This window comes from Ciconia boyciana, chromosome 3 (genome assembly GCF_034638445.1).
Source record: "Ciconia boyciana chromosome 3, ASM3463844v1, whole genome shotgun sequence".
Lineage (NCBI taxonomy): Eukaryota > Metazoa > Chordata > Aves > Ciconiiformes > Ciconiidae > Ciconia > Ciconia boyciana.
The window spans coordinates 26,984,894-27,011,072 of NC_132936.1; the positions used below are offsets into that span (position 1 = coordinate 26,984,894).

Consider the following 26,179-nt stretch of genomic DNA (forward strand, 5'->3'; position numbering starts at 1 on the left):
AACCCCTCTCAGACTATACAAGCAGTTTGACACCATGCTCCGTTTCAGATTAACTAGGGCAAGTTACTGAGTACACTGAGATGTTGCTGTGACATACCTGAGTGAGAGCTGGATTAACTGTGATGGAAGCAGTCAGCCATGGGATTTCAAACTGGAAACAATTTTGTAGTAGCATACTCAACACCTTTTGCCCCATAATGGCGTGAACTACTACATAAAGTTACTTGAACTTAACAGTTTACTTTAAGTCACTGTGACAGAAAATACATGTCATCACAACCATCTCTGTCCAAGTCCTTGTGATATGTGCAGCAACTAGCCACATAGCCCTCTATTCCAGTAATGTAAAGAAGCTGCAGGTATGCCTATGATATTTACGCACAGAAAAATATTCAGCTTTTCATTCACACTCCCCAAATACTCTTACCTAAATCTAGGATGTTTATTGATGGCTTCATCTGGAAAAAACAGGGATTTTGAAGCTCCTCCTTCTACTGGCGTTGGCTTATATTCCGGCACTGTAAACCCAGGACACCCTAACCTATGTAACAAAACAATCAGATCCAAGCTGTAATGAAAACAGACTGTGATTTTTAAAGTGGTCAGATGATTGGCAATTAGGATTCTAGTTGACAAAGGAATAAAAAGACATTTTTTTAAAAAACTTGCATCTATCATGAGTATTTCTGAAGCACTTTTCAGGACTGCTACCTGTGCATGTGGAATTGCCAGAAAGACGTCTTAAAATAGTTGCCGTTAAAAGGTGAGCGCTTGCCACCAACCAGCTCCTGTGGTGGTTAAAACAGAACCCCCCCTTCTCTTTTTTTTTAAACCACTACTCTATCATTAGACAGTAAACATGGACCTTTTCAGTGGCTGAAGCAGAAAAATTCACAGTATTATGCAGAGTACGCACACATTTTAGTGTGTTAGCACCTGTCATTAATACTGACATGCAGCTGCATCCTGTGCCTTAAACAATTTCTCTAGAGGGTACAGGTTAATGCTGACTGCTGAAGTAATTTATCCACCTCTCCTCCCAACAATCTCCCCCTCTTAAAAAGATGTACCTAACCAACTCTGTAAGAATTAGAGGTAGTTTCAAGTGATACACACATCTGAAGTCTCACAGCAGTTTGTGATTTTAGAACTCTGAAAAACCCCATAAGAGAAGTGTAATAAGAAAAGAAATACTACAGCTATTATGTGTAAAATGCTGAGAGATATGCAAGTAAATCAGAATACAACACTCCCCTTTGGAACCTCCATTGTAAGTTTAAGAGTCGTCTGAAACAAGAATAAGTAGCTTTTCAGTACAACTGAGACAAAGGAGCATTTGAGAAGTTGGAGGTAGAATTGCAGAAGATTAATTTCTCCATGCTGCACAGTATAAAGGACAAAGATTGTGCTATCTTGAGAGGCTCTAGTATTTGGATGTATTAAAAAAAAAGGGTTAGCTGATACAACTACAAGCAAACTACTCAAAATACCAGGAAACACTCGCATTTCTTGAAATATTATTTATGCTCAACATGTATTTCACTATTGGTTTCTTTTTCCTGGTTTAAGCATACAAGTTGTCCTACAACATCTAAACCTAACTTCATCACTGACATAAGTGTGACATTGTAAACTGCATCACTTTGGTCCTCAAGAAGGAAAGCAGCTTTCTGGTCCAGTAGTGAGGGCTCATAAATTTAAGAACTACAGATACTCATTTAGCTTCTAAGATAGTATTTTTTAATATTTAAGCATTTTCAGGTTTGTTCATTTTTAACTGAGTTATTTTAATTTGAATAAGTCTACTTCTTTACCTTTCTTCTGTCAGCACTCTAACAAGTTTGTCTTTTCAGATGCACAGATTTTTATTTTTATTATACACACATGTATATGCACAGATGCACACAGGTATATATACATGCTATTGGAGACAGAACGTAGCAAAAAACCCCAAAACCACAAAACCTCAGAAATATACGTTAGCAAGACTCCAGTCAAACCAACAGGGACTTGAATGGCAAGATAGCAAAAGGCAAAAATAAGAAACTGAATAGCCTAGCAAGAGCAATCTCTGAACAATGAAACTATGTTTGGAATAATCCATAAGTAATAAACTACAATTAATTATTTACTGGCTTTCACTGAAGTCCAATGTATTGCTCCTACAGTGATGTAAAAAGTATTTCTCTGTATCCACAAAGCAATGAAGAACTCCTCTCCCTTTATTCCTTGCATGACTGGGTCTGAAATGTTTGTATACAAAATTTATTAAATGACATAATCTATTTGTAAGGTTGCAAAGCAAAAAATACTCCAATTCTGTAACACAGAGAACTACTTAACCATTGGACTTTAAATAAGCTCTTATTACTTTAAAGGTATCTAGTACAGCTCCCATAAAGAGGAAGCATATTTTGTCAAAAGAGTGTTCTTAAAATAGCATTCATGAAGCATAACGCAGGCATTTTGGTACCTGAACTTCGCTACTAAGTCACATTTTGTACCATTCCTGCTCTCAGCAAGAATTTAGGGCCATTGCATTCTGTACTATACAACAAACCAGCCAGTAAGGGCAGCTGCTTCTCTTCTACTGCAGAGCAATTTTTTTTACTATTTTAAGCATAACTATCATCATTCATTTGACTGACCAGACTAGTCAGAATGATCATCATAAATCCCTGCCTAGAATTGTTTGAAAGGAAGGTCACAAAGTACAGTTTCTCCTAGATAACGGAGTACATCCTGAATTTCATTTCTTCAAGTGTCTCTTTACAACAATAAAAGGAAGAAATCTAGCCTTTGTAAGGGTGTTATGAACTCAGGAGAGGTACACTCCTTTCCAGATTCAGTAAGTACGGTATTACAGAAGTTTAAGTCTTCATTTTGTAAGGATAATCACATTTCCATTCTACTGTGTGCTCCAAGCCACCAAAAGAAGCTTGCACATGCTTTAGTGAAAAAGCAGTGTTAAAAAATAGATCAGGTTAGCCATGTCTTACAAAACTGCCATTTATAAAGATCAAAGGTTGCAAAATAGGTAAAGAGAAACCTTTTATATATGATTTGCCATATCAATTCAAGATGGCAGTCTACTCCACATACAATACTTTGTTATGAATATTCAGGTATTCTCTCCTAATACAAAATCATCACAGATTACAAGTAACCTAAAAATATAAAAATATGCTTATTTGTCTCACGGCAATAAAAATTTTAGGAAATGACAGGAACATTAAGTCAAAGTACTTCAACTGAATCGTATTTTGCTCGGTTTCATTGTACAGTTTAGCTATATGCAATAAGGAGAAAAACTGTATAAGGAGAATAGCAAACACAGCATTACACTTCAGCAACCACCTCACCTTGGAAATGATGTCACAGTGCAAACAGCCTCATTTTCTTTGAGCACAGAAGCGGCCTCTTGCCGTCTTTTCCTCATGTTGTCTTGCACAGTGTTGAATTCAGACATGGTTCCCCCATACGGCTGCCCAGGCGTCCCTTCAATCATATAGCTTCCATACTCTGGTCGCCAGAGTGTTGGGTGGCTATAATAAAAGAATAGCCTTGTTTAAATATTTCTACAACTTCAAAAAAAGATGGATTATTTGCGAGAATTTCAGAAATGAACACAACTTGCATGAAAAATCTCTTAAAGTTGATTATTTGGTAGAGTAACACGATGTACCTTCCAATGTATCTCACTGCTGGGAGGCAGTGAAAAGAAATTAAGGCACAGTTTGGCAGCAGGAAGCATTGCTGTATAGTGCAATAAGTAGGATTTGCCTATGTCAAATTGCAATCACCTCCTCTAGTGTCTGTCTCAAGCTTTGTTTCTTGGGGTTTTAACTGAAATTGGAAAATACAGAACATTCAACTGCTTCCACAGTACAAGGCAAAAGTTATGCTCAATTTCTTCTTTCTACTGCCTCTGAATACCTGGTCCTGTTTCACAAATTTATCAGGTTAAGAAATGAAGCGACGTTTGAGTGCACCTAGTCACCCCTGAAAAGTAATACCTTCCCATACCCTTGCGAAGCCACGCCATCTCTGTGGAGCACACTCTACCAGAGGCAGAGCCACATCCCCCCTACTGTTCTTCCAGCAGTAGCAGCTTTGAGTCTAAAAGCAAAGGGATTCCTTCTTGCAGGCTTTCAATAGTCCCTCTACTGAGGAACACAGACAGGGAAGCCTTACTAGAAGATGAGGTTAAGGTACCCAGAAAGAAGCGGAGAGGCCCAGGGCACAAAACCTTTCATCGTGACAGCAGAGTCTCTCCACCTTCCTGTAAGCTGTGACCTGCTTTTGGCTCTCTTCAGCCAAAGCACTTCCCTGTCTCTGGTCTCATTTCTCTGCTGCCATCAATTAAAAAGAGATTCACACTTCTCTGGCTATTTGAAGTAGGGATATGATCCAGTTATTCCTGAAACTCCATGGGAGAGGATGAGGAAGAACTGCCCTGCCTTCCTTACACCTACCTTCCTAATTCTACCAAAAATGGGAGAGTGCTGCTACAGACAAACAGGCTTTCCTATACAGCCCTCAGTCACTCCTGTAGTCAGGGATACAGGGGCGAGTGCACACACACATATGCTTTATGGGGCAGGCGAGGCGTGTCTGTGTGTACACAGTAATGGCATACTACAAAAACAGAGCAAGACAAAACAAACATCCAAACTGCAACTTCCGTGGGCTCACTGTTACATCCTTTTTTTCAAGTCATAACACAAAAGGTGCATGGACTGCCTGCAAGTGTGCTCAAAATCTTTCACTTCCTGTACCCCAGCTTTATCTGAAAATATCGGTATCTGTGGCTTACAGTTTTACCAACAGCAGACTTGAAAGTTAAGGCAGGTCTACAAACTCTGTACAGTACCATAACAGGAGGAAAAAAAAAAAAAGAATCAGGAAACAGCTACTCACTTGGGGTTTACCTTCTCCCCCTTGTCTTGCAGTGTTCGAAGAACTTCTTCACCGCAGAGCACCAAGCGCACTTTCTTATTCTCATGGTCAAATTTTACTAACATGTATTCCACCTTGTAAATAATAATAAAAAATAAACAATTAAACGGTAATATTTTGTTCACATGCAAACACAGTAGCACATAGTTTTAAGCATCAAGTGAAAAAAAAAGGGATGCCAGACTGAACTTTATCTCTACAGAAGCTTAAAAACCATCGCTAACTATGAATGCAGTAAACAATATTGCAGAAGATGGCTGCATACTCATTTCATCTTGAATAAAGAACTGAAATTCCTTGAAATTGGCCTGGAGAATTTCTTCCCTCCTTTTCTAATCGTGGATATTTCACAAAAAGATTCCTGAATTTGTATTTGCCTCCACATTATTTTTCAGACAAAAAAAAATTAAAACCCTATGCAAGCTATTAACCACAAACAAATCTCTGTCATTGCATGAGTTACAGTCTCTGCTGCTGACAAAAACCAGAGTCATTTTACAAACAAGACACCCATTTACACCCATCACTTGTTGGAGCTATTTAAGACTGACACGACAGAGCCTCATTTACACCACGGAAAGCCCACGGTTGTTACAGACAGCATCAGTCCTGCTATTAAAGCACTCCAGCTCTTGGCACAGCACGGGGGTTTCCACCCCTTCTCGACTCAGCTTTGCGGCCACCGTTTCTTCCCCCCCTGCCCAGCAGTGTACCTTGCCCCCAGGATCCCTGCCTCCTCGCCCCTGTCCCTACCCCAGGGTGCGACCCACACTCGCTCCAACAAGCCACTAACGACAGCAGCGCTGCGTCCCAGCACTGGAGGATACTGTTTCCCTAAGAGAGTTATCCAAAAGCAGCCAAACCTGCAGCACCCTCATGTCAAACTTTCTAATCTCCACGCATACTTGCTATCAAACCTCCCGTAAGGACTTTCAGAGTGCCACCAAGTATAGAAACCTAACAGCTCCTGGACCCTATAGCCCTTCAATACTTACTGATACAATCTATTTTCTGACGCCTACTTGGCAGGGGATGCTTTGTGCTGTTTTAGGAAGTGTGAAAGACAAACCAGCCCCCAAGTGCGACATGTTGCCTGCCACGTAAAAGCGGAAGTTGTACGTGGAAATGCATCACCAGGGCATCGGCTTTGAAAGCTCCCGGCTGGACCGGCAGTGATGTGCAGAGCCTTTTGTTGGAGGCTTTCAAACCGCTGCCCCCGAGATTTTCACAACTCCATCAACCTGTAGTTAAACATTCAGACTGCACTTCCACAGCTAGAACTTGTCAGAGGTTTTGCACCATGCTCCTCAGTTTTGTTTTCTGACATTGCCTAGAGCCACGTCCACTGGTACTTACCAAAGACCACTGCTCCAGCCCCAGGAGTTCAGATTCACACAACATGCTAATGTTAAAGTTGCAGCATACCAAATCATGGAAACTTCTATTTTGTACAGAAGTCTGATGTGTATAGGAAAACAGCTTGCCAAAACACAGGGAACTTGCGAAGCGTTTTCCAGCACACTAAGTGGATTTGTGGGCTTCATGTTCTTTGGCTGCTTCAGTGTTCATGGAAGAGTTATTGCTAGCTACCGTGACAACAAATATAATCCTCTGTTGGGATTTGCAATTAAATCACAAGCAGCATTATCCAAGAGTGTTTGTAATTCTACAGAATCTGATTAGACACAAACTCTAGAGGGACTCATTCAGCAATTATACATGTTCTCTATATTTTTTAAGATCAAATTTTAATCCCCTAAAGAAAAATAATGATTTCCAGTTTCTGTGCAAGACAGCATTTCTTTACGTGGTATATTTTGTGGTTTGTGTGTATTATGCCACAATAATCTACTTGAGATAACTACAGACTATAGTCAACCAGAATGCACTCCAGCACTGACTTAGTTATTATCTAGTACCAGTCTCTCCAGTGACACTTGACCCATGATTATTGGCAATAAAAAGGGACTTCTCTCACACTTTCCAGTTTCCTACCATGTTCAACATCATCTCCTCCTGCTTTGGAAAAGCATCATCCTCACATCATCCTAGTTTAGGACCCAGGCTAAACTAGAGGAGGTACGCAAGCGCACAGTTCTCCGAGTCATACAGACGGAGGCGTGAGTGGGCACCGAGCCCGCCGCACGCCTGGCCTCCCACCACACCGCCTGCATGGGCTGGGAGCAGAAGGGAGGGCAAAGGAACTCCAGCTGCCTTCGAGAGACCCCAAGGCTGAACACTTGTTCACCGTTACATGAATATGTTAACTATGATTAGCCTCCCATCTTAAAAATCCCTTTCCAAATGTAAATGCAATGAGGTGGTAGTGCGAACACTGTACTTCTCTATAAACCGTATTACAAGTTTCACGAAAGAAAAGAAGCCAAAAGTGTAAAGAAACATTAAGCCAAGAAGGCAAAACCAAAATGTTTCATAATCCAAATGCAGCACTGAATGTATTACATTTATGCATCTAGCTTTAGAAACAACTACTACTCTTGCCTCCAGAAACATTGACTAAAGCTTCAAAGCTGTCTTAACACACAGAAGATCTGCCATTAATTTTAATGAGAAAAAAAAAAAACTTCAGATGGCTGCCAACAATTCCAAGTAACCCACAGAGTATCTTGCCAACAGAGGGACTGACTGAATGGGCATCCGTAAAGAATTTAATTTAAGCTCATCAAAAGATTTAGCCTACAGCTAGCAAAGAGGAACAAATTCAGAGTTCACACATTTTTACATTTAACTTCAGCTCATCATTCACAGACTTCTCACATGTTTTCTATCCAATAAAATTCAGAGAATTGCAGCCAAGCTGAAAGCATCAGCACGCCTGGCAGAGAGCTTCAAGAGTCCGAAAGCCAAATGTCTGGGGTTTCACCCAACGTTCGTAAGTCATCATTTTGCCGAACTCTTTAGAGTTCACTTTTCTCTCTAATTTTAACTAGTCTCCCTAGAAAGCAACAAAACACACCTCAGGTCAAATTACTGATGCAGATGGCTGACAAGCAACCTTGGTAAGAAACGGCCAGGAAAGTGTACCCTGCCATGGTAAGAAAGGCGGCCACTTTGGACCTGCACGCCCAGCCGGTGCTCTCACCCTGCAGCAAACCCTACGCATCTCTATCCTCCGTCCGGCACGTGCTGCAAGGCTGCCAAGGGCAAGAGGTGGCCTCCCAGCTTCTCCCTGCAGACAGACACGCACAGCACTGCTTCAGTGGATGAAGCTCTCCGACCAGCCCAGGTCTGTCCGGCTTGCAGAAGTGCTGTGGCACCTTACCAGGAGAAAGGCCAACAGTTGGGCCACCAAGGTTGCAAAGCGAAAGCTGTAAATACACACACACACACAAAAAAAATTGTTCAAAGTTAAATGCATTAAAAAAAGCAAATAAATTATCAGTTAAAGTAAATAACCCGAGTACAAGAGATCTACCCATGAGCCAACACAAAGAAAAACTATTCTTTACAGGCTTCCTTCCTCTCAACTACCAACTTGCAACATACTACATCTACAGAGTACTTCCACGCCAGCTCCACTCCACCACCGTCCTTCTAGGGAAGGAGTACGCACCATTAGTTCGCCGGCAGGACAGCACCCAGAATGGCGTTACTTCACTTGTCACAATTATTTCTCACAGTCAGCTACCAAGGCAATTTCAGCCTTTGAAAATTCTTTGATGTTGCCTCTGTAAATACAACCACAAAGTGAGACCTTGAAGCCCCTCAACTGGGAAAGAGCCAAACCACTCCCCATACATTAAGCCAAGCAGCTGTGCTGGACTTGCCCCGTGGCAAAGTGAAAGATGATTGTTCTCTGGAAATGGTTAAGCATGTCTGAAATTCTGTTTGAATGCCTGAGTTATTTGACCGTAATTACAAATATCATTTCTGCATAAAGCACACTACTTAAAATGAAGAAGTATCAGTCAAGTGACTCCTTAGTAGCAATTCTAAGGAACAAGGTGAACCCAAGTCGACGCACATCCCACATAGTATCACTGTCCAAATGCTTGCCTTAGCAGTGGTCTGCTTTCCAATATCAAAACCCCTCCTCACACACTCAATTTAACACCATCATGCTAAGTACACTGGGAACAAAACCTATCTAATAGTTAAGAGTAAAGCCTCTGCTCCAGAGTTAATGTTAGAATCCTTTTAACATTCAAAGTATTTGCCACAACGTATTTCTGCATATGAAAAACACAGGTAAGCATACAGTCTGGACTTTGGTAAGCTCAGAAGTAAGATGCTGAGAAGATTACATAATACAGGGAAATAGTTTAAGAATAATGATCTGAAGAGAAGCTTTTCTGAGAGGAAAGCAGTGCAAGTCTGTACACTCTCCACCTGTGAAAAGCAGTTCCCTGCATTTACCTTTCACCACACTCCTGATCATCCATCTCAGCTGTGGATGCCCCATCATAGGAAGCGTTCAACGTCAGGTTGGATGGGGCTTTGAGCAACCTGATCTAGTGGAAGATGTCCTTGCCCACGGCAGGGGGGTTAGACTAGATGATCTTTGAAGGTCCCTTCCAACCCAAACCATTCTGTGATTCTAAAAAAAAACCTAAAAAAAGTCACTGATCACAGGTGACTCACAGACCACCGCTGTTCCTCAAGGACAATCTTATTGATGGTTTCTTTCTCCTTCCACTGGACAACTATTGCCACATATACTTGGAGCAACTGTTAGCGATCTCCTCATACGTACCTTCCCTCAGGCCTCAAGCTTTAAGAGAAATTGGAAATTTTTCCTAAACACCTAGTGAGGTCTCATGGTTTTTGTTTACTATTACCAAAAGCCACTACAACACTTAATATAAATATTTTCATGCAGTATGCCTCATATATTTATGTATACAGTAAAAATAAAACCAAGGTAAACTTTCTTCTCAAGAGCATCAAAGAAACAAACCCCATTTCATTAGTTATTAAGCCCCATTATGAAAAAATAATAAAAAGTCATTCCCCCATACATTTATTGGTCAGTTAATGCATCACTAAAATACCATGTGTCATTAAAATGACAGCCTACAGGAGAACAAAGTTTCAATCATCTGACTGTTCATTAAAGAACCTCTGCCACAAGTTTTCAGTGTTAAGATGGAAAAAGCAGATTGTTTCCCGTAGGTACACATCATTCTGATGCATGTAGAGCATAATACTCAAGAATTTTTTTTTAATGCAGTTATTTTCTGACCACTGCTGTGATAAAACACGGAGCCACAGTAATAACAAGCTGGTAACATACCTTTAATGAAAGGTTTACTGGCACACAAAGGCGAGTCTAAGTCCTGAGGGAGAAAGTTTCGGAGAAAAACAAGTCTGGAGGTGCCACAGAGGCTGGTTACCCTGTTTCTAGCCAGCAAGCCCCCAAACTGCACACTGGCACGAGGCAGAGCACACCCATGCTCATGAGATTACCATGGGGTTCTCTGCCACAGAAATAATTTCAAAAATCTGCCACAAACAGCAAAACCAAGATACAATTGTATTTCCCAAAATGCTTAATTTTGGTCAGGCAGATTGGAGGTGGCCAATCCAACGAACAAAGCACTGTCTCCAACTCTGCACGAAACCGACTCACAGAAACCATGCCCTAAAAACAAACCAATCTGATGTTTTATATTACATTGACAATCAGCAAAAAATGAAAAACTTCTACGCCACATTAAAGACGACCATAGATAAAGAAAACAAAGAGGATGCAGGGGCTCTCATCCCAGTCAACACAGCCAGCCCCAGCTAAGTGCTCCTGCCTGTTCCCCCTCCTGCTTGCCAACATCAGGGCTGCAGATTTTCTTCTTCTTCTGCACGTGATGCAACGTGACTAGAGGATGTCCTGTGCTGCACATACCACAAACCAGGAAGCTAGGTTATTGAAAAATAAAATCTAGAGGTTATAACTATTTGCGTGCTTCTAAAGAACAAGATGGGGCACATTAGAGAACAAAGTGTCTCTTCTTTGACTGCTGTACTATGTAACACCTGAGGTTAATGCTATTAAAAAAAAAGACTAGGATAGTATTAATTTTAGATTTCTGCAGCAAAGATAGCTTTAAGACATTCACTTACTAATTTTTAGATTTAAAACAGAAAAGAACAAGGCTTTCTTGGCACAGCTATATTTTCTATTCCACACAGGCTACATGTTTTTACGGACTAGTAAAAGACCATTTATTCAACTGTGAAACAAGATGCTGCAAGCTTCTAAGTTGCCTCTTGCATCAGAAAGGAAGAAGAAAAAAACCCAAACAAGCAACCATCAACAAAATCTTTCCTGTACTCATCCTTCCGACTCACCCTTTCTCATACTGTTAACTAAAATAAGGCGTCTGCACAGCAAGAAGAGGAAGCCCTGTGGCAAAAGAGGAATTACAATAGACAACAATCCCATGACAAGACCATAGCAATTCACTTGACATCACTGTGAACAGAGTATTTCTTTATCAGAAATATACAAACAGCAGATAATTTAAGCTTCTCTGACTAAGATCTGAAACTGGGAAGGAGGAAATCAATGCATACCACGGGAGCTGGTCACTATTTATAACAAATTGCAGCCTGTTTAGGGAAAAAAAAACCAGCAACCCCCCCCTCCAAACTGGTTTCCATGAATTGCAAAATTAGCTTTTGAAAAAGCATCTCACTATAACCTACAGCGGGTCCTGCACTGTCACATGCACAACGCATCCAGCGGCAAAGCTCACAGGTAGGTCAGTACTGCTGCCCTACAACCTATGGGTATCTTATCACCCGGCCACAGAAGAACCAAGCCAGAGAGAGCTGAAGCAAAATAATCAGTCATCAGGGAAGTTAACACATCATGCACGTTTTGAGAGCTAGAGGGTTTAGAGGTAATACAGTTTAGGCTTTCCCTGACACAAGGATTAAAGCCAGGCAGAAAAAGTAGTTTCATGACTACCAGCCAAAGCATGCAGGGAAGGAATGAACATGGAGACTCTTCAAGGGCACCTATCTTGTTCAAGTCAAGATTTAAGGAGTTGTATTTGCATGCATTAGCGTACTCATTTTAGAGGTTGCATATATACACTCCCAGGCTGCCAAGCAGTGTGAGCTGATGCATTAACATCATACCTTCAGACCCTGCCCCAGAAACACCACTATAAATAGCAGGTGCAGCTACAAAGCATATTAAGGAAGCACTAAATCTATTTGTAAACAAATAATGACACTGTCTCTTTATTTAGCCAAATAAAGCTCAGAGAGAAAGGATGAACAAGCAGACACGTGACAAATAACTAAATCATTCACGAGTGCTGCCTCCCCCCATGCGGCAAGCAGGCGAGTACATCGATTAAGACAGCTCCCATTCAGATGCATCCACACATGCTGTGTTTGGCAGGGGGCATCACGAGGAATTTCTGCATGGGAGAAATTAAAAAATGCATTCTGTTCAGGGAATTGTGCTGGGGGAGGGGGAGACTAAAAGTGATTGTCTTAAAATGACAAGAGCTCAAATGTAAAAAACAATTTTGTAAGACTTCAGGCTATGTTAGCTTTATTATAAGCATGAGATTCTCAGGAAAAGCTTTAAAACAAAGCAATTTCTGCACACCAGTATATTGCAGCAGTTTGTACAAAGTGAGAATGTGAGATCATGATAATATTGATGATGAGTCTGTATGACTTGGCTGAATTTTTTTTAAAGATCTATTACTAACAGCCAACAAAATACAACAACTATTTTCTGTGATTCTGTTTTGTTTATAACATATAAAGTAAAAAGCTAGTTAGAAAGTTTCAATGAACATTAAAGAAACCCCATGAGTCACTCGACAATTATCTAAGTGGTTTGGATAGAGGGACATACATCTTGCAGCACATGGAGTTTAAACAAACCATGATAAACTGTCTATTCTTGTCATCCATGCAAGTGTCTATCTTGGCTTCAAAGCTACCATGTGGCATCTTGTCTCACAGGACATCTAGGCTTTGTAAAGTAAGTAATCGTCCTAAAAGGACATCTGCTGCTTTTCTGTTCCATCAGGTAGCCAAATTTCTTGTAAAATGAGAAAAGAACACCACCCTTCCTGTACACCATGATGCTCTCTGAACCTACTGCTTCTTTTATCAGTCACAGTCCTTTCTTATCTCTATTTGAACATTTCCACGTGCACGTCTCTCATCAAGCCTCACTGCTGTCTTTTAGTGAAGAGATGATCAAAACTTCATCTGTGTATTTTAGGGATAGCAGCTGTATTTATTTTATGCAGCTGGTGAGCTAGATTCACCATTGTTAAAAAATGCCCTAGACTCTCTTCCTGGTTTTAAATGGGTCACAGACAAACAGGAGCCTCATACTGTGCGCATCTGAACCCAAATCCATTTCCTTAAGATGTTGCAATTATTTTACCAGTCTGAAGTTCTGCAAACTGTAATGCAACATCACTAATCATATCATTTACACATTGCTACTACTCTGAAAAAAACCCAAAGCGTACAGGCTGTAAACTGCAGCAAGACATTAATGCAATAGCTAGGTCCCTGGGAAGAATCATTCAAAATGAAAAGCAGCTCTTTTCACAGCCCAGCCTTTCATTAGGAAAAACGAGAAAGTTTTAAAGAGAGTCATGCATGTTCTTTCTAATCAGAAGCAACACCTTTGGGACATTCTGGTAAGAAACCTCTGGCCTCTCTTCTTGCAGCATCTGAGAAGGGCTGCTTCGCTTCTTGCACGAGGAAGTGTTGAGCAGCAAATGTTCATTTTAGTTCTCATTTAACTTATTTACAAGGTATAATTAAAAAACCTAATAGATAAGGAGGGGAATTAATCAAAAGTACAGAAGAAAGACCAAAAGAAGGTTAAAAAAGACTGAGAAAGAGATAACATGCAGAAAAAAGCGCCCAGAATTAAGTCAGGAAAACTTCAACTTGCGAGCAGTGCGGTGGCACATTTTTCACGCTACCTCATACAATTCATTATCAAACCTATTTCAAAGGCCTCCAGATTTCACTCCAAGTTTCCATGAAGAAAACAACTTCCCAAAAGCTGAAGATGCTTATCGTGTTCTACGTCTCAACACTGACAGGAACAAGACTCATACACAACAAAAGGGTCGTTATGTCCAATTTCAGTAAACAAGGCTGGGCAAGTCAGATTGCAATTTCACTCACATATACTTTCAAATAAAACGGTCACGTTTTGCCCATGCTCGCTTTCTACACCCCCCCTTCTGAGTGGATCTCCCTCCAGCACGCCTTTCTCAACATTTTCATATGCTGAAGCAGCTCCTCCTTACTCTTTATTGTTTCTTTGTCCCCATCAATTTTCCTTTTCCAACTCCTCTTGCTTATATCATTTCTTCCCAGTCCAGATACATGTGCAGCCTGGAGAACAACCAACCTGTCCCATGTAGCAGCAAAACAGACCACGGAAGTATTACATGCATGTATGAATACATACATATATGTAGTTATGCACGAAGTGCTGTGATTCATACACTCATGTGCATGTTCAGCACAAAGCAATGGCAGCGAGCTTAGCCAAGGACCAGCCATTCCACTTATCTGACCTGAGTGTCCACATTAAGCTGCAAAGTGAAATTTAAGCAACATCCATCAGCTAGAGGAATGCAATCAGCAGATGAGAGGCACTGAACAGCACAGGAGACTGCTAATGTGCTGGCACAGAAGAGAGCTTTTTGCGACAAAAGCTGGGAAGCAGCAGAATAGGCTTTGCATTACTCTCAAAAACCCTTTAAACTCTTTTGGTACCACTAAACCACTAACATCTGCCAAGCTGCACAAACTAATTGTTTCACATGGTACCTACTAACTCTACTGGACTTTTAAAACACAGTGCTGAAAAGTTGCAGGTTTTTGCATCTGCTGCACAAAAAAAAAAATAAACTTAATGACCACTACTCTGCAAACCCAAAGATAAGCATACATTGTTGGATGGGAGAGGAAGACGAAAACACAAGGAGACCGTGAGACCATACTAGTTAGTGCAACGGGTCAGTAGATCTAATTGTTGCCCAACTTTTGTGGGCATTAAGGCAAGGATAATAAGGAGGGGTTTGATGAGGGATAATGAGATAGTTCAGTGTTTTGTATTTTCCACAGCCAGGAGAAGCCAAGCATAAACAGGGAGGCTAACTGTCAGTTTTAAATGAGGCAGAAGGATGATTAAGAGGCAAAGGACCTTTACCTACAAATGCAGGTTCAAAGAGACTTAGAAAGTTTTTTTAAGCAAGTCTAATTCTCTGTTACACTCACATTTGTGGCCCCCCCCCCCTTTTTTTTTTTTACCATTGTAAAGACAATGGTTGTGAAAAACAGAGGAAAAAGATAACTGCCCCCAAAAGAGACAACAGCTGTTTGGTAAACCCCTTGGTTCTACTAACCCTGCAAGCAAGAAGATAGCTGACTTTTCAAGAGGTAGCAGCACCAGTATTTTGACCTTTCCAGCTCTTTACTCGGGGGAGGATGGGAGCACTAGGGAATGCTACCCTGCAACACAAGTTGTGATGCTGCCTCGCTTCCCTCAAAACAAACGCCACCATCCTGCTCCCTTAGCACTTAGCCTCAACACTTTCGTCTGGCACCCAAGAAACAGAAAGTGTATGACAATTCCCCACAGTTTCATTCCCTGAGACTACAGTAAATGGAGTCCCTAGGAGGTTACAAGCACCCAAAGGACCACCACAGCTCTATAATGAGTCTGACAACACACACTGCGAAGGCGAATCCTGTTGAAAAGAGATCCAAAGCAAAGGCTGGTTCTATACGCACAAGCAAACATAGGATTTCTTTTTCACAACGGCATCAGGTAGACTGGGACAATCTTTATTCACATGTCTGCCCTGAAAAACAAACTCAGTATATGCTAAGAAAGTTGTTTTTTCCTCATAAGCGTTCCTTAAAAATGAAGTAAAAAAAAAAAATACATCTTTCACCAAACACAGTCTTAGAAACATCTCTCGAACACAAAAGTAATTTTGTTTATTCTGATTTCACCTCTACCATTATGTGAGGGCTGTCATCTTCATTCTTGATTTCTATCTCCAAGAGGCTTCTAAAACAATAAAACACCCTCAGGCTATGACTTTATACATGAAGGTCAAAGTGCACAAAAGGCTTTTTATGAAAATTATTCAATTAGTCAGTTGATTCATCTAAGCCGCATGTAAACGTGGCGCCACCTTCTAATAACGACATATTTGAGAGGAAAAACAGAAAACAAACCTACTGCTTTCCCCACTAGTCTATCTACAGCACAGCTGAAATAAATTATGGAGACAGGTATGTTTTTGTGTTTGCACAACAAGGGCAGACTGGCAACAAGTATCTGCAACATTAACACACTCCTAAATGCTGTGTTATGTAAAAAAAATTGCACAATACAGTACAATAAAGATAATACAGTACAATAAAGATAAGTTGCCTCACCTGAGTTTATTATCATTTGCTAAAATCAGGGTTATCTGACCTTCTCTGAATGTTCGCAGGCATTTCAAATACGGCTCTCACCTCCTTATCAGAGTCACGGCTGTCATCATACTGCTCTTAAGATTCTGCCTCTTGCCACCCTGGGCATGACAGAAGAAAATTGTGAATTTCCTTAAACATAACACACCACCATTTACCAAGCATAAATACTTTCTTCAGTAGGGTCCCCCCACCAAAGGAAGAACGAGGCTCCTGGGGTGCAGTCTCACCGTACAGCTTAAGCTTCCTAAGTGACCAGCTGCGGGTGCTGCAGGGGCCGGTTCTGCTTGCCCCTTTCCTCCACACGCTCCTGCTACTTTCCTCACATTAAGCAGAACTTGTTGGATCTTGCAGTGAAACAGCAGAAGCTCTGCTGAGAAAATGAACCACCCTAGAAAACCGAATGGGAGAAGAATTTTCTGCTGGGTTTACTTCTTGAACTTGCATAGCCAGTAACAACACAAGGAAGGCAGAAGAAACACAAGCATGGAGCGAGGGGAGGGAAGCTGAACCAGCTGGCTAGCAGATCAACCTTAGCTATCTTGTGAAATCTCACCCTCAGAAAGCAAGGACAACTAAAACGTAACACCCATTGAAAAATGAGTCTTAAAGATTAATGAGAAAACCCTCAAGCTAAGTCTCAGAGCAATAGGGAGACTCTGCTCTGCCTATATTCCTGAACGTAAGACTGTTTGTGAGGCTCTTCTGTCAGCATAACTTCAGTCATACAAGAGGTGTAGGAACACAGAGACATCAGACAGGGATAGATATAAGTATATTTAAATTTCCTGAGTCCACACCACTCCGGCTGCAAAACCCTGCGGTGTAGACTAGACATGCTGGCAGCATCATTCCCTTCACTGGACAGATTTTAGTAGCCAAGCCCCTGCTCACTCCTCTTGAAAGCAGCTCCTGTGCTCTGATGCTTGTTTGCCTTGCTCAGTTATGTGAAGTATGACAGCAATTCCTTAAAAGAACAGACTTTAAGAGACAAGGTGACTTTAAGAGACAAGGTCTCTCAAGGTGCACAAGTGGAACAGCATTTTCATCTGGCAAAGAGCATCTGTGAACAGCTACTGTTACCACCTGGATAAAGTTTTCTCACAAATGACTTCGCCGTTCAGAAACGAAACGGAGCGTGAGATGGTGATGTGATGGCCAAGCCCCCACATGGCTCGCTTCCTACTCTGCTCTTCCAGCTTCCCTGCACTCACATCACAGACACCTCCAAGTGACAAACGCTGTACCACACCAACACCACGATCAAGGACAGCTTCCAGCGCAGCACATGCAAAGCGGCTCCCTGTCTCCAGGGAAAGCCGGGATCCTCAGGAAATCCTACTGATCAATACAGGAGGGAGACTCTGCTCCTCGCAGAGTGCTACCATGCTGGGGCACAATTCAGCACAGGTTTGCACAGCAACATGCGTAACGCCTGCAGATAACATTACGGTCCTCAGCCACAAAGCACCTGTAACAAAGTTCAAGGCATGATCCAAGCAATCATCCTCATCCTTGTTCGAAAGGCAGGCTGACTCGTGCCAGACGCCTGGAAGCCTCTGGGGTAAAGGAAGGCTTGGTGGGTCCCCTTCCACAGGGCAAGCCAGGCCCACGAAGGGTCCTGGTGCGCGGTGAGAGGGCTGCCACTGCCGAGCCCACCCGCCCACCTCCAGTCCCTGCTTCCCTCGCTCCCCTCCCAAAAACAGATCCTGAGGCCGCCGTGGCACTGCCTTGGAGTTCAGACATACACACGCTTTAATCAGACCTCACTCCAGAGAAAATAAACAAACTCACGGGAACGAGCAAGTGCTGCCAGGCACCACCGCTCCCGGGAACGCACCTCCCGAGGGGCTGCTCTGCCGGATCTACAGATGCCTGACGGAAGCACTGAAAGTTCTTTTAGCGTTTAAAAATCACAAGGTAACACCAGGGCAACCGTGCTGCGCAACCGGAGGCGGCGGGTGAGCGGGAGCGTGTGCGTGGGAAACAAAGCCCCGCCGGGCAGCCTGAACTTTCCCCTCTCGCCGAGCAACCGCGGCCGGACCCGCTCCCGGGCACCGCGGCGGGCAGGGCCCGGGCCGCACCGGGGCGGCGCGGCGCAGCGCCCACCCCGCCGCCGCAGCACCTGCGCCCGCGTCGCGGAGGCCGCGGCAGGCCGTGCCGGTCCGGGCCGCGCCGGGGTCTCACCTCGTCGCCCCACTTGAGGACGTCCTTGTGGCGGTCGCGCAGGGCGCGGTAGATGTGGAGGAACTGGATGATGCCGTGCTTCCGCACGTGCTCCGCGTGCCGCCGCGTCTCCTCCCAGCTCAGCGGCGAGCCCTGCGACAGCAGCCCCATGCCGGCCCGCGGCGCGACGGCGGCGGGAAAGGGAAGGGGAAGACGGCGGAGCCTGCGCGGCGCAGGGTGCGCTCTGCGCCGCGGCGGCGGCGGGAGCCGAGCCCGGCGCCGCACGTGACGGCGGCAGCGCGTCAGGCCGTGACTCAGCACTTTCCGCCGGCGGCCCCGCCCCCGCTGGGGCGCGCTGCGCGCGGACTGAGGCGCTGCCGGGCGGCCCGGCGGCAGCCGGGCTCGGGGGGCGGGGCGAGGCGGGGCGGGGCGGGGCTCCCGGCGGCTGGGCGGCCTGCGGCGGCGGCGGCTTCCCCTCGGCGGCCCCGGCAGCTGGCGGGGAGTGAAGCGCTTCGGGACGGCGAGCGCTGGGGAGGCCGCTGCTACGGCAGCGCCTGTGTGCGTCAGCGCCGCTGCCCCGTTACCTTCCCGGAGCACGCCCCACGGACGGGGCAGGAGGCGTCCCTTTCCTGCGGAAGGCCCGCTGAAATGGCGGCGGGAAAATGTCCTCCTCGGTCCCGAGGCCAGCCCGCACCGCGCCCCGGATGTGGGAGCAGAGGGGCGGCCGCCGGCGTCGCGCTGGGTGGTCTGGCCAGGCCGGTGTTGGTGGTGGAGAGGGACCCTTGCGTGACAAAGGTGTGACTGAAAGTGCCTAAATAAAGGTCCTAACTGAAAGGGCCTGACGCGTGGACAGTGGACTGAAAGTTGTGTATTTTATTACAGATCAGCGCACACATCTCAAAAAAAGGAGGTGCCTGTAGATGCTTTGAGTGGGTGGAGTGAGACTCGGGAGAGAGAAGCCTCATGTCCCCGGGACGTGTCTGCTCGGGCTGTGGAGCCCTCATCCTGCTGTGCCCAGAGAAGGCCCAACTAATGAAGGTGTTAAATAGGAGCTGGTTATCTGGGAATTGTCCTGGACGGAATCGGAACAGCGTTCCTCTCAGGAAAGAGGAAGCAGGGCCATGTCATGGTGTGTGTTTTACATTTGATACAAAATAGAAGGAAGGCCTATCGGTGCTACCTGAAGTGTTTTCTAAATGAAGAGACAAAAATAAGGAACCGAGCACTAACATGAAGAGAAAGGCTCTCACTTCTGAGAAGCTGAAATTCATTATGCCTGGACCCTCTTTTTTGTTACATTCACAGAGCTTTGTCTTCGTAGGCCTCGGGGACAAGCACGGCTGGTATGCAGAAGGACTGCATAGCAAAGGGTTTGAGAATTAGTAGAATATTTAAATTGTGGTATAGCCCACTAATGGATGAACTGTATTATTAGGTATTTCATTAACTGAATGACTATACTGAGAAGAACTGCTTAATTGTCTTTCTTCCAGGATATGAGGTGCCTCAAGGATAGGACAAGCTCCCAACACATTAGAATAAAAAATCCAAAATGCATTAGTGGAAAATATCAAAAAACCCACTCAAAAGTAAAATGTTTTATGTCTTGGTTATTTTTTAGTGACCTAAGTTTGTACAGAAAGGGCAGCATTGACAGAACAAGAACAAGCAGTGACCATTATAATTAAAATTACAAACATTTAATTTATAATGTGCTGTTTTAAGGGGCTCATGACTTTTTTAAAACTCATGGTTTTGGCTGAAATTGTAATGGCTGATCTAATTGAAAGCAATGCTGTTGTTGGTACTGTTGTAGATCCGGAGAAGGCCTGTTGGGTTAGTTTGAGGGAGAAGAAAACAATGTTTTCTTTTAGTTAAAAAAATCCCACAGCCTTTTTCATTTTTGAAAAATCAGGAGGTCAAAAAATCTCACTCTTGGCAACAGGAGCCTGATGAGGCGTATCCCTCATGCAAAAGCCGAGTTGTACTTTATTTTAGATCTGAGAGGACAAAGAGACTTCGTGTACTGCTCTGCATATTTGAGGACAGCTGCACCAAAAGATCAAGATTCCGCCTTGGTGCCACTGCGCTGCCACCCAGCCTCAGGTTTTCCACAGCTTTAAGTTTGAGCTGGAGCACCTGAGGAACCCCAGCAGTGACAAAGGTGGTCAAGTAGTGCCTAATGGCTTTTCTGCCAGCTGTGTTAGCCCTCTTCCTTCTCTTGGGGCAGTTGAGCCTGGTTTTGGAGCAAACATTATTACATCCGAGCAAACTTAACATTGCCGTCTTATGAATCTGGGCAAACCTGCCCGGGTTATTTAGGATCCGTGCTCCCAGTTCACTTGGCTGATAGTGAGAACGCTGTGTTGCTGAGAGACGTTTTTGAAAGAATTGGGTGTTTGGTATGATCCCAGCTGCTTTGAGTGTGCTGCTGTGTATAATTGACTGCAAACATTTCCAGCAACATACACAAAATTTGCAAACTAAGATCAGCTTTATTATAACACAGGCTGCTATTACGCAGTCTGTACTCTTCAGCTGACCACTAATGCTACTCTTTGACCTGAAACTGAAGAGCACATTTGCAGTGTCTGTCTTTCTCCATGTTTAAACTCAGCTCGGTTTTGTGTTATTTCAGTGCCATTATCTGCTCTATTTCCAGTCCTGCATGCTTAGTCTTATCAACTATAGAGCTAGTACACTGTTTATAACAGAAATCCAAGATATTTTCCTTCTGCACCAGTAAAACTGATAAAAATGTAAACTCTGTTTTCTCACATTGTAAGGTTTAGCATACCAGCATGACAAATGAGCTCTGTTTATGAGGTGTTTACTGTCTTCAGCTGAAACCTTTTTCCCTTCAGTTCTAATATGCGTGTTCTGGCAGTGCAGGCTATCTATAGTCTTTTTCCTTTGCAGGAGACTGTGGCACGGAGGAGGAGTATAAGCCATTCTAAGGCTGACAGCATCACATGCAGAAGCATTCATTTGCGCATCACATAAAATATGACTTCAAGACAAACCACCATTGTATAATATCTGCCTACATGCATAATGTTGTATAATTATTTCCAGTACACTTGGTATCATGTATAATTACTTCCAGTACACTTAATATGAAAAAAAGCTTCTCTAAACATACAGGCAGTACTTTGGATGATGTTGCTAGTTTAGCTCCGTACCAATATCCCCAGCCCCAAGATTTGACTAGTTTCTCTGGACAGCCCAAAGGAAAATCTTCTGGATTCAAGTTGGAAAAAAAAATATGTTTGCTGGAAAAGCATTTTGTGGAGAAGAAATATCTCCTCCTGAAAAACATCCTTTGCCAGACTTAGCAACATGGAACTTCTGTAGAGTAGACACAGCCCAAATTCCCCTTAAACCCTCCCTTTGCTCCAACAAGATCTGTTTTTGTAACTAGGCCACTTTGTTATTTCCTTATCTCTTGAGTAGCTGCTTTTCAGTCCCAGGGAGAGACTGTTCCCCATTCCTGAAGCAGTATCCACTGATCACAGAGCAAATTAGCATTTATTTGGGAAATGTGACCAGGGAGTGTGACTTTTAGTACATTTTCAATCTTTTGGGGTTTTGTTTTGGTTTGTTTTTTTTTAACTTCGTGTTCAGTTGAAGCAAGTAGAATAATTGCTCTAATTAAATTGTATGTCCAGTTAACCAAATACCAGCTTTTCTTTTTTGTTCTCCTTCCTGCTCTGTTTTAGAACAGAAACTTAATGGAGAAGCCTTGCCTTGTATGAAAAGGAACACAAATTGTCTGCATCAAGTTGTAAAAAGGAAACATTATTTATTTTTTACAGAGATGGAAAAATTGTTTCCAGGTGAGATTCAGCTATTTGTTTACGATAGTGTTGATGCAGCATGACAACACCCAGAAATGTCTGTGCTAGGAAACAAAAATATTTTAAGAAATAAAGATGTACTGAAGTTACAAAATCATAGGAGATCTTACTGATCCTTGCCTTGCAAACCATTAGATAGCTATCAGCTGTTAGAATTTAGATGAAGATCAGTAGGGATCTGGACATGCTTTGCAGCTGGAATAGTCGAGGAACAAGGCCCATGTACTTTTAAGTTGGAGACAGTAAGTTGGTTGGAGGAGAATATATGACATGGCACCTGCAACCATGGGGAGCTGCCCTTAAGGTTCACATGTTCCTGTCTTCCTAGAAATTCCATAGAAGACAACCTACTTAATCTTTTGTGTATCTGCAAAGCTGTTCAAATCAGCTGCCACTAAATCTAAACAGAGTAGCTTGGCACTTTGAGAATATATCTGCTGGGAGAGATGAAAGATCTGTAGACTCATGGGTGAGACCACTCCTACAGAATCCTTTCTTTTACGGGCTGTCACTAGAAGTAATAAGTAAAAAGTAGATGTCTTGTGATTAGGCTTTTATTACAGGGAAGAAAGAAAGGTTTGGTTTTCTTCATGAATCATCTGCAAAAATTTTTAAAGCAGCATTGTTTGAGGTGATTGTCGAGTTGACATTGCTGAATATTGTGTTATTCTCTGAATAAAATGGAAAGACTTCAGATGGAACAATCTACTTTCAAAGTTTTGGAATGGTATGTGTGGTAGAAAAAAAGATCATTGTCTTCTTTTGATCGAATTTTTATGCTTCCAGGTCTATAATTTATGATGTGCACCTGTGTCCAGTATAATTGACTCAGGTGAGCAGCAGATGTGATAACTGCCTCCTTTTGAGCAAGGAGGCCTCCAGGAATTTTCTGAGACACTGGAGAGATCTGTGCTCAGGCAATTATTTATTGATGCAGAAAGTCTTGCCAGCTAGAAACTTGGATTAAATAATCTATTTGGGGGGAGAGAGGAGCCACGACACTGAAAAGATTCAAGTGAAGGATCTTGTGAAGGATTTTCCAGTGAAGGTCTTCCTGCGCTGCAGTGAGGAAGATGACTAACAGACTTATTCCAGTTATAATGCTGATTCCTCTCCAAGCGAACTTCTCAGTGTTGTGGTTTAACCCCAGTTGGCAACTAAGCACCACACAGCCACTCGCTCCTCCTTCCCCCCTGATGGGATGGGGGAGAGAATTGGGGAAAAAAAAGTAAAACCTGTGGGTTGAGATAAAGACGGTTTAATAGGACAGCAGAGGAAAAGAAAATAATAATAGTAATAATGATAAAAGAATGTATGAAACAAGTGATGCACAATGCAATTGCTTGCTACCCGCTGACCGATGCCCAGCCAGTCCCCGAGCAACGATCGCTGCCCCCCAGCCAACTCCCCCCAGTTTATATACTGAGCATGACGCCATATGGTATGGAATACCCTTTGGCCAGTTTGGATCAGCTGTGCTGGCTGTGCCCCCTCCCAGCTTCTTGTGCGCCTGGCAGAGCATGGGAAGCTGAAAAGTCCTTGACTAGTGCAAACATTACTTAGCGACAACTAAAACATCAGTGTGTTATCAACATTATTCTCATCCTAAATCCAAACCACGACACTGTACCAGCTACTGGGAAGAAAATTAACTCTATCCCAGCCGAAACCAGGACATCAATTAGTGTATGAAAGACACTGTTGTGGCTTCTCAGTATTGCTTTAAAACTTCTTTTTCTTGCTGTCACCTGACGTGTGGAAACAACTGCAGTAGGATTAAACTCTGTCGTGAGTCTGAGTGGTGCATTTCTAGTTTTTTTTGTGGGATTTCTCATTCATACAGTTGGTTTTGAGGGTTGGAGTTTTTTACTTACAAGAATGAATTGTGCATTTCAGTCCATAAAGTTTCATACGTTTATGTCAAAAGTGAAAATCATCACAATTTTTCATCACTTTGGTCTGTATCGGCATGTTCTTTTTGCAAATAACTTGAATTTCTAGTTTCTTAGTAGCCCACATATTCTTTTGCTGTGCACAATACATGATTACAGTGCCTTGATTGAGTCTGGTGTATCTAATCATGTCATGAATGCTGCTAGGGATAATAACAGAGGTTGTAGTGTGTGAGTTACTCTACGTGCAAAATGCTGAGCTGCTAACCTCTCAGAGTAGTCCAGCGTGGTGACTGATGCCCGTTGGCATCTTGTTCACCTTTTCTCCTGCCATGACCTGTTCCCTTGGAGATGTCCTCTCTTACCAATTTAGCTGTCACTGTGTCCTAATCTCTCCTAAAGAGGCTCTTCTTTGGTGATGCCTGCAAGACACAAAATACTTTGAAAGAAAATAAGAACTTCCAAATTATTTCCCAGTTTATCTTCTTTCCAGCATCTTCTAAGCTGGAGAGCCTACACTAGAGGACTATCTTCATATTGTTTTCCACAGACATGACCTCATTGTTTTTTTCTTAGTAAATAATAACTGTGTAAGATAAGATAAAAGAATGCCAGGTGCTCAGTAACAAAGCAGAAGACTGACTATCTTCTCATCCTCTGCATGCAAAGTTGTTTTCTTTAACATGTCATTTAATTAATCATCAATATCAGAAACAGTAAAATTTCTTTTCAGGCATAAGATAGGAGAAACAATAGAGGCACGACCTGAAATGGGCTGTGTGCAAAGTCCTTCCAAAGGCTTTGTTGACAGCTAAGCTTTACAAAGGACTGAATTTGGACGTGTGTGCAGTATATCAAAGAGACTGAATCCCTGGATTATTTGGATTCCCACCACAGGCAGGAGTGTAGGTCTGTGCACTTTTCTTGCACTGAAAGAGGATATACCAAGAAGTCCTAACTCCATAATTAACTTCTCCTAAAAACAACCCACAAACCCCCAAGTACTTGTTGAATATTGGAGCATTTGCAAGTTAGTTGAAAAGTAGAATAAATAAATCATATTTTTCTCTTTAGCAATGGCCTTGTCTTTCCTGCCATACTCAAACTGTAGCATATTTATTTTATACAGAGAAGTTTAGCAGCTAAGACTAAAATACTGATCCATAATGTAAAAAAGCAGCATTCCTAAGTAAGATGCAGTAGTAGCAGCGCTTATGTTGGTTTTAACACCAGTTTTCAGCCTTAAGTGTTTTCCAGACCGGGAAATAAAAGCAGAGCCTGTGAGCTGCTGTGCCAGGTACACCCCAGGCTGCCGAGGGGCAAAGTGTCCGTAGCACCGTGCTGCGCTCCTGCCTTGGGGTGGGCCATGGCAGGTGGCCTGGGCTCAGTGGTCCCACTTGGAGGCATGTTCCTCAGCCAGGCAGCAACCTAGAGCCACAAGCTTTTCCCATCCTGGGAGCAGTTTGATGCGGCCTCATGTAGTGAAGTCTCCCTGCCAGAGAAAGTAGATGTCTGGTATGTATGTAGATACCTAATACGAATCTCCAATTCTTCTGTACCCACATGCATTCAGCTCAGGTCCAGCTCAGATACTGAACTGCCATAGTATTAGATCTGCAAAGCTGGAAATACCACAAATTTCCCAAGACAGGATCTGCTTTTTCCCCTCTTTGTGTATTTTTTCATTGCCTGGCAGCTTTTTGTGTGTTGCAGTTCTGTCTCCTTTCATCATTCAATATTGTTACTGCGGTGTAAGTTATGGTGGATTGATTCCTGGTGTGAGTAGTCAATATTTACAAGATCACTCATTCTATAGGCTTTTGGTTGTGTAACGATGAACCATATGGG

The 26,179-nt window shown here is 43.0% G+C and overlaps 1 protein-coding gene and 1 long non-coding RNA gene across 7 annotated transcripts in view; both read right to left on the reverse strand.

The window, feature by feature from the left end:
- GCLC (glutamate-cysteine ligase catalytic subunit) overlaps window positions 1-18,948 on the reverse strand; it is a 35,500-nt gene extending 16,552 nt beyond the window's left edge. The window contains exons 1-4 of one of the 6 annotated variants that reach the window (XR_012041350.1): window positions 18,604-18,948; window positions 4,921-5,033; window positions 3,363-3,545; window positions 428-568 (exon numbers count right to left, since the gene is read on the reverse strand). Coding sequence is in view for 5 of the 6 variants with exons in the window: in XM_072855175.1 (XP_072711276.1) it covers window positions 428-568; window positions 3,363-3,545; window positions 4,921-5,033; window positions 18,604-18,753 (587 nt within the window). In the remaining variant the exon portion in view is untranslated. Of the gene's footprint in view, window positions 1-427; window positions 569-3,362; window positions 3,546-4,920; window positions 5,034-8,062; window positions 8,233-16,377; window positions 16,508-18,603 lie in introns of those variants that run through there. The other 5 variants (XM_072855175.1, XM_072855176.1, XM_072855179.1 and 2 more) reach the window with 5 other exon arrangements.
- Window positions 12,190-16,736, reverse strand: LOC140648833 (uncharacterized). The gene is made up of 3 exons (XR_012041351.1): window positions 16,647-16,736; window positions 16,418-16,517; window positions 12,190-12,347 (listed from the first exon to the last, which is right to left on the reverse strand). It is a non-coding gene; the product is annotated as an uncharacterized lncRNA (long non-coding RNA).
- Window positions 18,949-26,179: the final 7,231 nt, after the last annotated feature.